General features: G+C 35.0%; 2 protein-coding genes across 3 annotated transcripts; one reads left to right on the top strand and one right to left on the bottom strand.

The window, feature by feature from the left end:
• Nucleotides 1-7,710: 7,710 nt before the first annotated feature.
• LOC106122882 (UPF0669 protein C6orf120 homolog) lies at nucleotides 7,711-10,863 on the top strand. Of its 2 annotated transcripts, none has more exons than XM_013319016.1 (4): nucleotides 7,711-8,013; nucleotides 8,198-8,289; nucleotides 8,503-8,643; nucleotides 9,509-10,863. In XM_013319016.1, the coding sequence occupies exons 1-4, from the start codon at nucleotides 7,781-7,783 to the stop codon at nucleotides 9,625-9,627; spliced, it is 585 nt and encodes a 194-aa protein (XP_013174470.1). In that variant the 5' UTR covers nucleotides 7,711-7,780; the 3' UTR covers nucleotides 9,628-10,863. The 2 variants fall into 2 exon arrangements, with proteins under 2 accessions (XP_013174470.1, XP_013174471.1); XM_013319017.1 differs by lacking the exon at nucleotides 9,509-10,863 and adding an exon at nucleotides 8,993-9,088.
• Nucleotides 10,864-11,321: 458 nt separating this feature from the next.
• Nucleotides 11,322-12,887, bottom strand: LOC106122881 (thioredoxin-related transmembrane protein 2 homolog). The gene is made up of 4 exons (XM_013319015.1): nucleotides 12,510-12,887; nucleotides 11,877-12,140; nucleotides 11,515-11,649; nucleotides 11,322-11,436 (listed from the first exon to the last, which is right to left on the bottom strand). Exons 1-4 carry the CDS (start codon nucleotides 12,800-12,802, stop codon nucleotides 11,322-11,324), a joined length of 807 nt encoding a protein of 268 aa, XP_013174469.1. The 5' UTR covers nucleotides 12,803-12,887.
• Nucleotides 12,888-12,899: the final 12 nt, after the last annotated feature.

Genomic DNA, 12,899 nt, shown 5'->3' with positions numbered 1-12,899 from the left:
CGATAAATATTTTGAATCTGTGATATTGAAAAGTATTTTTATAAATAACTTTGTGATAATAAAACACAGACTCGACGTTTGCAGTTAATATTTTCTCGTACCCATAGATATAAACTTACTAGCTGTCATCCGAGACTCTGTCCTCGCGGAATTAAAAACAAATTTAATAATAATAAGTAGCCTGTGTGTTCTTCCAGATTATGCCAAATTTCATCGAGATCTATGCAACGGTTCCGGAGATACCTTCGAACAAACAAAGAAACATTCTCATTTATGATATTATTTAGATTCAGACATAGTGCAGGGACGTGACAGTAAAAGGCCTACAGAGCCCTTCATTCCACCTCTTGTGCACCTATCTATAATCCATAGGTTCTAAATTTATGCCCATATGTCTCGAGAATGTTTATAATGACAACTTAACTCGGCTTTCGTTGTAAATCGTTTAAATAACATAAAAACTAAGTTAGCAATAACAAGTGAGCAAAAGGTTCATATTTAATAAATTCTTTTAGGGCAAAGATTCTGGGGTTGAAACTTCGTTAATTTTACGATTATAAGATTTGCTATTTATAGTCATCTTTCTAAATGTTACGCAAGATCTAAGTGTGCGAGTTTGTGAAATCATGTCGTAAAACTTTGACCCGAATTCTTATCGCAATGTGTCCATGTTGGAGGAACTTTACTTTTTTTATTACCAAATGTATAGTCCGAAACTTACACTTTGTCAAAACTTACTGCTAATTTTAGCTTTGGTATTGCTTACATTAATGCTTTAAGTTTATATTAGACTCCCTCTGCACAGAATAAAACAAACTTAAAAAGTATCCTATGTTTTCTAGATTTATGCCAAATTTCATCTAGATCCATGCAGCCATTCCTGAAAGACCTTTAAACAAACATCCATCCATCTAAAAATTTGCATTTTTATTAGTGAACTTTTCAAGTTTGTGAATATTTGTTATCGACCAAATTTCTTCTGAGATACATTTTTACAACGTTGCTGACCTAACCTATAAACAACATTTACATTCACTTTTATATCAGAAAAAAAAACAAGAATTCCATAGACAGTGAATTAAACGTTATTATGTTTGTGAAGGTTGCATTAGAGTACAAATTTATAATTCAATAAATGTCTCGTAAACGTGATCTCAGACTTCATAATTCGACCGAAACTACATAAAATACTGTGAAGCTATTGTTACAATTTTAATGAGACCGAGTAACTGTCTTGTCAAGACTTAATAACAACCTATATTATAAAAAAAAACGATCATACTATTCTTATTGGCCAATATTTCGTGTTCATTTCTTTTTTTTTTTTCAATTGTACAAAAGGTTAATAAAAGTGGCTTTTGCTACACCTTTAAACTGATTGAAATAAACAATTTTTTATAACCAATCCAAAGTACAAAAGATTTTATTAATTACAAAACAAGTTTATATGGTGGGATTGAGAAGAATTAATTAAACAAAAACTAGTTTCGGTAACTTGAGTATTGGCCATTTCATTTCAGTTGACAAAGCTCACTTGTTAATTTTCAACTTGAAAGATCCCTCAACTCGTGAAGATATGAGATTCAATTCACACCAATCCTGTAAAAATGTGCTCCCAATGTGGAACACAATAAAAACATAACATTAGAAAAACATTTGAAATTATTTGCGACAACTAAAACATAAGTCACACCACAATAACAGCGCTACAGTTCTATCAAGCTTGCTCTCCGTAGCCAATAAATTATTGACCAATGTTTTCCTTGTTGCTCACTTCTTTTTATATCACAAATATTTTCTCTTATTGTATAAAGCATGATTTAAATAAATTCAAATGGCATATAGTATACTTTATTCCAGTACAGTGATAAAATTTAGCACTGGAATAATGTAAACACAGTGTAACATACAATTTAACCATTTTCTCTTATCAAGACAACATAAATAACAACATTTTATATTATATAACAGTTATTTATAGGTTAACCTCAAGAACATAATGTTATCTTTTAAAGGGGTATGTTTGTTATGATATCCACCCAATTATAACATATTAACACAGTACAATTTATGTTGAGAAATGTTTCGGTACCTCAAACTCGAAACCTCCAAGACAAGATGTGACTAGATTTTGTCTACTATACATTTAACTTAATGATTTTAAACTCACCTTAATATTTACTCGAGCTTGCAATTTTCATAGTTAAATCTTGCTTGAACTTCTTTCTTGAGCTAAAAATACTGTCCTCGTGAAGAGGAACCAGTTTATTGACGTTATGACGTTTACGTTCTTACGTACCAGAAACTCTGATCCATTTGGCGGGCTCCGAAGAGCCCTGGGACAAGACAGGAAAACGGGATGGGAAAGGGTGGGAAATAGGTTTGCTGCGAGCGGTCCTAGGACGACAAAGTGGGACGTCGCCGCACCATCTTCACTTAAAGTATACTTTACAAACTAATTATAAAAAACTTGTAAAATCCGAAATATACTCATTTCTTTTTTTTTGTACATCACAGAAAGCCCCTACTCGCCATCGACGGCCCACAGCTGAGATCATATAACTCTCTGTACAAACATATATATCTCCCAATTGTCAACTTTTACAGGTTTCTTCTTTACTCTGTATCGTTCAATTTTAAAATCTACAACTAGAATTAAGGACGCGCGGCGTTCCCCATAAAGTATTTTAAAGCTCTGATATTGTGAGGTGCGTGCGCGTGACGGTGCGCAACAATACGTGTGTCTCTCACCGCGGGGAGGCCGCGCGTTTACAAATTAAAATACATTGGTCACAAGATAAATAAAACGATACGCTGCGGGGCCGAGCCCCGGGCCCGCCGCCGCGAGCCTCGCCACCACTCGTTTACAATATAACAACACCTCATTTATATAAAAAGAAAGGCGATTAAAAGCCTTGCAACCGCGAGAGCCCCAATTCCTTGTTGCGAGAGCGCGGTGGCGCAGCCCTCTGCGCGTGCGTCGCATAGCCCCTCTCAGCCTTTGCTATCAACAAACTTAAGTAGAAACAGTCTGAATACAAGTCAAAACTCAAACTAGTCTTTTGTTGGCTGGGAAGCGATGCGGCGCACGTCAGAGGGTAACAAAATTAAAAACGGAGAGCGCCACCGACGAGGTCGCTCGGGGCTGCAAGGCGTTGACGGCGAGGGGCGAAGCGCCGGGCCGCGCCTACGCCGGACGCGCCGACACCGCAGACCCGCTGGCTCCACAATTTTTTTTGTGTTTTTTTCTCATTATTTTGCAAGGGAGAAGAACGGGGCTGCGGCGACGGCGCACGAGACGTGGCGTCTCCACTTAACTACTAAAATTTTCACAAAATAATACCTAACGCCGGAATTTAGACGCGACGCAGGAGACGAAGCACGGGCGCCGGCACGTACTGAGGGGCACCAACGACCGTGCATCGCCACGCGAGGCGTTTCCAAATAAAAAACTTAGCACGAAAAACGGCGACGCAGACCTCGGCGCAGGCGACTCGGGCGTCCGGGGGCTGCACCGTCGCGGCTCTAACACTAACAGTCCTTGGCTTACGACGCACCCACGTTGAGCAGCAGCTTCAGAGGCAGGGCGCGGTCGGGCTCCGGCCGGCAGCGGCCGTCGCGGCGCCAGTGCGTGGGCGGTGGGGGTAGCGCCGCGGCCGACGGGGCTGCGCCCCACTTGCTGGCGGCGTACCTCTCTTCGCGCCGCTCACGCTCTCGGTCGCGTCGCACGCTCAGCGCGGCCGGCAGCGGTGTCCGGGCGACTCGCCTGCGCCCCCGGATCTGCGCTTGCACCTGGCAGTTCATCGCAAGGATACTCTTATCAAGATCTCTGTTACACTAGGATGGACAGTTCACTTATCACTGTAGCGGTAGCGGACGCGCTCACGCGCGCGGTGCGCGGTTTCTCAACAAGATGGTTGCCTGTCGGCTGGCACTGGAGCGAGCGACGTGATTTTAATTCTCGCTATTCGCCGTATCTCGGCCTCGAACTACTGTCGATCTACACGGATGACACGTCGAAACACTGACTGGTGTGCTCGGTACGGCGGTCGCGCTGCTAGCTTCGGTGGAAATCGCTCGCGGTTGTACGACACAGACGCCACCTTTCCATATTCGCACCTACACTTCTCGAGTTCAACTACGTGACGGAGGGGGCGCGCGACGCTTTTATACGGCAATGGCGGCTGCGCGGCCGCGGTGCGCAGTGGGGATTTAAAGCTAGCCAGTCACTGCATGGATTATATTTTCCAATAACAAATTAATAAATAAACACATGAATTCAAAAGTGAATTACACTAAATTGAAGGATTAGCTTTGTTAAAAAATATCTTACTCTCCAAATGATAAGCCGTCTTTCCCTTTTAGAACTTTAAATGAATTTAACTATAACAAAATTCCTTACTGCTCTAAATTACATTACTACATTTTAGGCAACAAAATCTAAGTACTTTTTTGAAATTGCAGATCACCAAACATTATCTCTTTATTTTATTGATAATATTTTCCCTCAAATTATGTCCATCATACTATTTCGTTGAAAACAATAATGAGCTTAAGTAATCCTCATTAACAAGGTCAGTTTTTTGTTATCTATCCCAAATTTAAATCTAAAATAAAATGAAAAACAACGAGTTTTACTTTAGCACCAATAATTATCGCTGTTAAATGTAAATGCCCATTCGTTGCATAATAAAAAGTTAGGCCTTTAAAAAATCTATGTTTTCAGTTCGTCGTAAATCTTGACTTTTTATATGATTATTACTCTTTTTATAGAAGATAAAAAAATATTAAGTGGATCAATAATCAAATTTACATTTAATTCATAGTTTCATAAAATCTCATGCGTTTACAAATAAAACTGCTACAGTGTTTCCGTGTATGGCATCCTTTATGGCAATAGCTGTGCCTATCGATAGGTAGAAAAAAGAAGCGACGAAAACAAGAAGGTTGGGGATATAACCCGTCCGAACGCCGAAGTACACGTAAACAAAGCTACAGCCAACATCAACAAACATCCGCAATTTGTGCGGTTAATGCAAATGGTCGCCTTGTATTCTAGTACGTAACGATAAGACTATCTTTGTTTTTGTTATTTTTAATCGAGTTCACAATTTATCAGGAGCGATTTATACATAACATTGCGATATGTTTACATAAAATGGTAATATAGAAGCCGTATGTTTACAATTAGCGAAGAATTCATTATAACCTCTTACTTATTACGTGACGTATGGTTTTTAGAAATCGTCAAGAAAAAGATGTACATATTTGGTTTGTTATATAAATAAACATATAAGCTAATGACAATATCCGTTTTATTATATGGTAAATAAACAAACACTGCCAAAGTAAGTGGTTTAAATTCATATGTAAATAGATTCAATTTGGAACAATAGTTAAAAAAAAATCTTCGTCAACTTCGAACTTTGATTGAGACTAGAGAAGTACAACTATTCAGATAATACCAAGATTTTTAATATATACCAGATTTGAATGACCCCTTTATTTCAAGGTGACCAAACTGCGCAGTTTTGTATTACATTATCCCGATTTTCTGAGTAAGCAAGTCAATTTGAATGTTTTATTTATATAAAAAAAATTCCATGCTTATAGTCATGGAATGACCTGAGGTTAAGAAAAGGTTGAGCGAAAAATATGTTTTTTAATGTATTCATAAAATACTTATTCAAGGGGTCTAATGGATTCAGTGCTTGTCTAGACAAAATAAATGCCTTACACAACAAGGAATTGAACAAATATTGTTTCTATATCTTTATAACATTCAAAATAAGTAAAGGTGAACCAAAAACTAAACTCTATTAGAGCGAATTCAACCTAGCCTAAATCCAATGTTTTCTGATAGGACTCCCGCATATTTTCATAATAAACTTCCTTCTCTTTTCCACTAAATAAAATTGCTATTAAACGCAAAAGCATTTATCTCTTTCGCACACTCTTCAATATGGCGCCCAAAAAAAAACAGGAATTCATCAGCTGTTCCGACGTCTCGACTTTTTCTACGCACTTGTAAGAACAGGTTGTACTGCGTTGTGCAGGAACCAGCTGCTTGGTAAAACTTTTTGGGTTCAATTTTCGATGAAATAAATGTCAGAGATTAAATTGGTACACATTTACAAATCGAATTACCACCCTTGTAAGCAAAGGGAATACTGTTTAGTCATTTTTCTTTTATCGTACTTCGAATAAGTTACAAACTTAAGGCTACGATTTGGAATCAATTATTGCTTTAATTCGCCAAAGCTAGGCTGATATGGCGAGGATTTATAACAGTAATTAGTTTACTGTGATTATTAATTAAATTATGAATGAATGTATTAGCGACCGTTCCTTTTTTAGAAATGTTTTTAATATTACTGCTGAAATCTGCCAAGTAAAAATAAAATTATACGGAACCAAATTCTACCTGTCTATAACACTTTCGCATATAATTTTTTGTATGCTAAAACTTTTTCTCGTTGCTTATTATTTATATCTGAGCGATTGGATGAGTTTCCTTTGTGTTATCTTGTTAACTAGCCTATCACTCAGTTTCGCTCGTTGACGTAGACAAAATAAAATCGGCTAAAGTTGGATCGATAAATTCACTTGTTGGCTAAAGCTGAGATGGCGAAACAATGACACGCATTACGATACTTTGGGTATATGATCATGACATGCATTATTTTTTTGAAGAAGATATCTATATCAGGAGCAATTGGGCACGATCTCCGATACTATACATGTTCGCAGTAATCACACAAAGTCAAAATTATTTGATGGTATGTCTATGACGTCACGAACTATGTCCAAACTATGTCTTTAGAAAAATGACACGTTGGTACGTAAAGGTGCGTAATTATTGGGCTAAATAAATCATCGCATTATTTGAAATTAACATTCATTTCGATATGTTAGGTAATGTAAGTAATAGGCACGTTAGTGAAAGATTGTTCAATTGTGGTGATTAATAGTACGGTATTAATTACTGCTGTGATGAATGTTTGTGAGACTTGGGATTGGCAGGAAAATGCAGTGGAAATGGCACGTAAGTAAGTATTGTGGTATCCGGGTCTTTCCAGACGGATTTATATGACAAGGTATAAAAATCACTAGAAACTCGATGACAGCGTCACCTATCGAGTCCAAATGTGATTTTTTGAAACCTTTGAAGTAGAAGGCTCTTCCAAAGCAACTTTCACCAGAACCCATCGAACAAGTAAGAATGACAAATCATTCCTTTGAAACAATAATATTTGTTCGTAACTATTTTCAAAGAGCGTCATTCATTAATCGTATTATACGATTAGGTGGTAATGGACTCATATCTGATTCATTGATGACAAAATGACTGATAAAAACGATAAGTTTTACGTCCATCAATACATAACCGTAATATTTTTCCATAAGGATAAAGTCGTTCTTTAAATAAATGATATTTAAGATAAGCAAAGTCTTTTTTTTGTTGTGTAGGAAATATATTATTACCTATTTGCGTTTGTAGAATTTAGTACTTAATCATAGTGAGCCATGTAAGGCTACAGCTATATCATAAAAATATTATTGAATGAAAATAAACTTTAAAACAATCTTAATTTTGTTTAATTATTGTTTTCGAGTAAAAAAAAAAACGAATCTGCATTATTCTTAAATCGCTTTTACTCGTACATCCCTACATTGACAGACATAGTGAAATGTCATTTCAAAGTAAATTGTCATTGCCAAAAAGTTTCTCATTTACTTCGCCGTTTTTAATATTAAATTTGTGCTTTATTGTCACAAAATGCGTAGAGAATTTATTTTAGTATTACTAGGGATTATTTGTATCTCGACTCTGTCTTCTTTGTTGTCAGGATATGTGCAAATAGAGATAGATAAAGTGCTTTTAGACACAGTGGTCGGTGTTGTGGGTGCGGGCAATTTTTCGTATTGGCAACTAGGACACACCGGACCCTTGCTAGTGGAGCTGATATCTTTATCTGGAGACGCGGACTTGTATGTAGCGGATAACATAAGGTATGGGTAAATATTTAAGTTTATGTCACGTTAAAATTGATAGTAAAATATCTCATTGTAAGGAGCTCTTGGTCATGGGTTTTTGTAATTGGGGTTTGCTTTACCAGGGCTGTATTTTAAAGCACTTTATGTCGGCTAGTTGTAGTATATTTATGATTCCTCAATATGTGCAAATATTTTTCAGGCCAAGCTATGAGATTGATAAGAACAACTTTAGTTCAGTGACATGTGGACCTGACATTGTCAACATACCAGCAGAGTTCCCGCGACCAGTCGGTAAGCATATTAATTTATTATTACTTGTAATATCAAAAATTTCAAGTTTAAGGTTGGTATACCAAGTTTAAGTCTTCCAGATCAATCTATCATTCAACATTCTAATTCTTTTACATGCCATATCTACATAAGTTGGATAAAGATAGGATGGAAAGATGAAGAAGGAATAATTGATGATTACTAATGTTAATTATTATTATAACATATTCCCAGGTATCGGAGTTTTTGGCCACTGGTCACATTCAGTAACGGAATACAGCATCCAGGTGTTCCTGGACACATCAGCGGTGCTCAGTGAGGAGCAGGTCCTGGCTATAGAGAGAGCACATCAAAGCAATGGACATGAACAAACAGGTAAATTATTAAAGCTTGGTTAGAGTTAGGGGAATCAAGAAGTTAGTATAAATTAACTTTTGAACTTGTAGCGAGATACCTCAAAAAGCGAGAGTCTGGTCTTCAACAACTCACCGACTTCTATAAGCAAAAAACTTGTGCTTTCGAAAAACTTTTATAAACAAGAAAGATATCATAGATCCCTTGGAGTCTTGCTTATCCTAGTTTGACTTTAGCAGTACAAAACTATAATGTCAATTGTTTCTCTCATTATCTCTGGTAGATATTGGTAGATGCATTTTTATAAAAAAAGAACTTAAATCTAATTAATCCTAAAATGTAGTTATAAATTTTCCTTTGATGTTTGTAGGTGGCCGTTTAAAATAACACCAAATAAACAATTGTTTGCTTTCTTCAAACATTTATTTCATTTTTGGTAAGATTTTTAATGTAACTATGGTTAGTTAAAATAAAAAGGTAAATATTATTTTTAAAAACTATAAAAAGCAAGTTTTACGATTTTTTAAATACACTCGAATCTGGATAAGCAAGTCTAAGGGATTGCAATGTTTATCTCGCTTTTAGTGGTTACTCTCTTACCCGAGTTTCTCGCTTATGGAGGTTGTTCGTCAGGACCTTGGAAATGACTCTCGCTTATAGACGTTTCTCCCTTATCTAGTACTCGCCTATCCAGGTTCAACCATATAGAGATGTTGTAAATTTAAAAAAAAAAAATAATTCCTTTTAATTTGATTTTTAGGTTCTCTTAAACTATATTAAAGCATTTGTATTCTAGTTTTAAAAATTACTTTTTAAAATATCAGTACTTGTTTTTTAAAATTATAGGTTACAAGTTTTTGTGACTTGTATTGTGTTTTTTTTTTAGAAATGAACGGCAAAAGAAAAGAGAAAGTGTCATCAACAAAGACGGAGAATGAATATAAGCCGAGATTCCTTTGGTTGTTGAATATTTTGGATATTATATTCGATATGTTTATTCTCTGAGCTCTGGCAGTGTACAGATGATGATATTTATTACCCTTTCCACAGAATGTCATTTAAGGCATATAGATCGAAAAATTGCCCTAGCAATTTACATACATGCTAAAAAGCTCTTATGACAGTTTTGTTGTATGTTATCCGATCTTAGTGGAAAGGGAATTTATGTCTTTATCTGTATACATTGGATATTGTTTAACGCTTTCTTTAAGCGCTAGAAGATTCTAGAAGATACTAGAAGAGAGTTTGAGTTGTGTATGATGGAATGACAAAGCCTTTCCGTTTTGTTCATTTATCATTTGATGACAAATAGAAGACATGTGTTAAGACATTGTGATTAATGTAAGTGTAGTTTTTATCACTAATCTTTATAAATGGTCTGGCTATAAGTGGTAGGATTTTGTGCTTATTTGATTTTCGATATTTTAGCGTTGATAGCGATTTGTAGTGGTGAGTATTGGAACTAATAATCTAGATAGAATTAACTGTCATGTAATGTTTAGGTGTGTTTTAGGAACGAAAGAGTTGGCATTTCCAACCAATCGCCTATTTATTTATAGAGATGAGTTGAGTTTTTATTGTTTGTAAATCTAGTATTTGTCGGATCTCCTGTTCGAAGTGATCTTTGTTGAAATTTCAATTAAATGTTTTATTTATAAATTATTAATGTTATGATAAATTAAATTTATTAAGATTAATTAAAAGTAAGCTTATAAAAATAATGTTAAACAAATTTAAGAAAATCTAAAATTTGTATTCGGATCTGAAGATAATGAATTTGTTTGATCTGTTCAAATTTTTATTTCGATTTATTCATAGACAAAATCAATCTATAAACTGTAAAAAACAATCATCTAACCAATAATAGTATTACAAATAATAATTCCGGTTCCTTGGAGATCCTGAAACTCTATTAATTTGTATTTCAGTTTAGTAACCGAGGAGGTTTTAGTCCCACATAACCCTACCTTTGTTTTGAAGGTAGGGTATGTTTGCAAGATCTCCCCCGATACAAATAAAATACATATATTATAGTATGTAGTTATGTTTGTATATGTTTAGTTATTATTAATATGAAACAGAAACTTCCTAAATAATTCTAGTCTCCGAAATATATTGTTTCTTCCGATAACAGACTGATGTTAGTTGTTTTTTTTTACTAGCGTAATATAGTGTTGTATATTAGGTATAGATTAACAACATTAAAAATGATTATTAGAGTTTTCATTAACTTTATAACAAAATTGTTTGGAAAACGTATCATATTTTTTTTTGTGTTTGTAAAAAATTTTCAATGAAATAAAGACATTTTTAACAAAAACAACATATATTTTTTTTAATTAAATACATTAGTGGGTCAAGTAAAATAACTTTACATGAAGAAATAAGTTAGTACACATATAAAAGCATATAATGGAATTATAAAAATCAAATAAATATAATTTCTATATAGATTTTATAATAATTAAAAAGTCAGATCTTTCATTTATGCTTTAGAACAAGTGTATTTACTAAAAAAATATCAAAATCACTCCAAAAAGACTTAGAAATGCATTATAACAAATATTATGGCTTATTAACTTTATATAAATTAAGAATGATCTAGAATCTACTGCTTTTCATAGCTTAGTAATCTATATATTACTAGCATATTGTTTGCATTGTGCTTAATGTTTAAAACTAACATTTTATTCTTTGGTCTACTCGGTCTTTTCTGTCTTCTTGGCTTTCACAGCGGCTAACTTTGTCTTGCATTCCTGGTAGAGTCCATCCAGATCAAAAGCTGCTTTCATGTTGTCTTTGGAGAATAGGAACCTGATGAAATCATTTTAAATTTCAATAGACAAAGCATATTAGGTTTTTTTTTAATTTTCATATAAACAAAGTACTGACTTCTGTAGCTTTCCAGTATGATCAGCTTGTGGCCTCCTCATCTTCTCCTGACCCTCACTGAGCACCAGCACAGTCGGCAGCTGTCTGCTGGTGGGACCATCCTGCACTCTATATTTTGCTGCAGCTTCAGGATATCTAAATAATAAGGATTATTTATATGTTTTGTGGTATTTTAATATATTAAAAATTGGTTTTATTTTAAAAATAAGAAGATTTGACTAAACTGACCATAAAACTTGATAAACAATTTTTGATAAAAAAAAAACATGAACTGACTAATTTTCCCAATTTCTATACTCTTTATTGAGATTCGAATTTTCAAAGAAAACATGTCTTTCTCTCTGAGTTAGCAAATACTTTACCTGCCAACATCAATCTTGCCAAACTTCAGATTATCCAGTCCATAGCTTGCAGAGAGCTCAGAAAACACAGGGGCAAAGTTCACACAGGCCGGATGCCAAGCTGCATACAGGCAGATCACCCAGGTTGTACTCTTATGTCTCTTAAGCTCATCTTCTAAGGTCTGGAGGCCGCGGAAGTAGGTGACATGCTCGGGACCAGAGTATGTAGGTTCAGGGAGGAGGAGTGCAGCTAGGATTAGGATGGCACCATATGGTAAGCCGTATCTGAAATACCAATAATTAAGGGATCATCCGTAAAAATTACTTGAAATCAACACAACTTACCCCCTAATTCGTAGTTACTAAGAGTAACCAATATATTGTTTTAATAATATTGTATTTACACTTGATCCTGGATAAAGGAGAGTCCAAGGGTTCACGATATTTTTGTCGCTTATCGAGGTCTACCGTCGGGACCGGACAACGATTCTCGGTTATGCAGCTTTGACTGTACCTTGTTATTTGCTTAGGTATCAATATTGTGTTAATTATTAAGTATAATATTGTGAACGTTAGGCAACAGAGCTGCTGTATGTACATATTATAAATGATGCGTCTATTATATCAATAAAATAACGTTAATCAAACACTTACCTTACATCAGCGTATAACCATAGTATTAGGTTCGCAATTTTAGTATAAACGAAAGAAGCGGATAAGTAATTGACCATGGTCACACTGCCCGCCTTTCGAGTCCTCAGCATAACGACGATGATTAAGAAAAATAGGATTTCCGTTTCTCGGCTGTCCAATTCACAATCCACATCGGGAAATAAAAAGTTGCATATAAATCCTGTTCTCTTGCACGTAACATAGGATATACTGAGTAATATATTAATCCAGTAATAAGGTTTGAGTAATTGCTTAAAATCGCTACGAAACGACATGATTTTAATTTATATTTTATTTGAAAAAGACCAAAGGCAAAATTAACTTTGTATTCCTTAATTTTTAATGTCATTTGTCAACATTACGTCAATGTCA

This window comes from Papilio xuthus, unplaced genomic scaffold, assembly GCF_000836235.2.
Source record: "Papilio xuthus unplaced genomic scaffold, Pxut_1.1 DF826776.1, whole genome shotgun sequence".
NCBI lineage: Eukaryota > Metazoa > Arthropoda > Insecta > Lepidoptera > Papilionidae > Papilio > Papilio xuthus.
This window is presented reverse-complemented; position numbering and strand designations above follow the sequence as displayed.

Bases quoted from the DNA above. Each gene is read 5' to 3' on its own strand.
- LOC106122882 (XM_013319016.1), top strand. From the start codon at position 7,781: ATGCGTAGAGAATTTATTTTAGTATTACTAGGGATTATTTGTATCTCG. The intron at 8,290-8,502 runs GTAAGCATATTA...ACATATTCCCAG, and splicing joins AGAGTTCCCGCGACCAGTCG to GTATCGGAGTTTTTGGCCAC. The intron at 8,644-9,508 runs GTAAATTATTAA...TTTTTTTTTTAG, and splicing joins CAATGGACATGAACAAACAG to AAATGAACGGCAAAAGAAAA.
- LOC106122881 (XM_013319015.1), bottom strand. From the start codon at position 12,802: ATGTCGTTTCGTAGCGATTTTAAGCAATTACTCAAACCTTATTACTGG. The intron at 12,141-12,509 runs GTAAGTGTTTGA...TTGGTATTTCAG, and splicing joins TGGTTATACGCTGATGTAAG to ATACGGCTTACCATATGGTG. The intron at 11,437-11,514 runs GTCAGTACTTTG...TGATTTCATCAG, and splicing joins CATACTGGAAAGCTACAGAA to GTTCCTATTCTCCAAAGACA.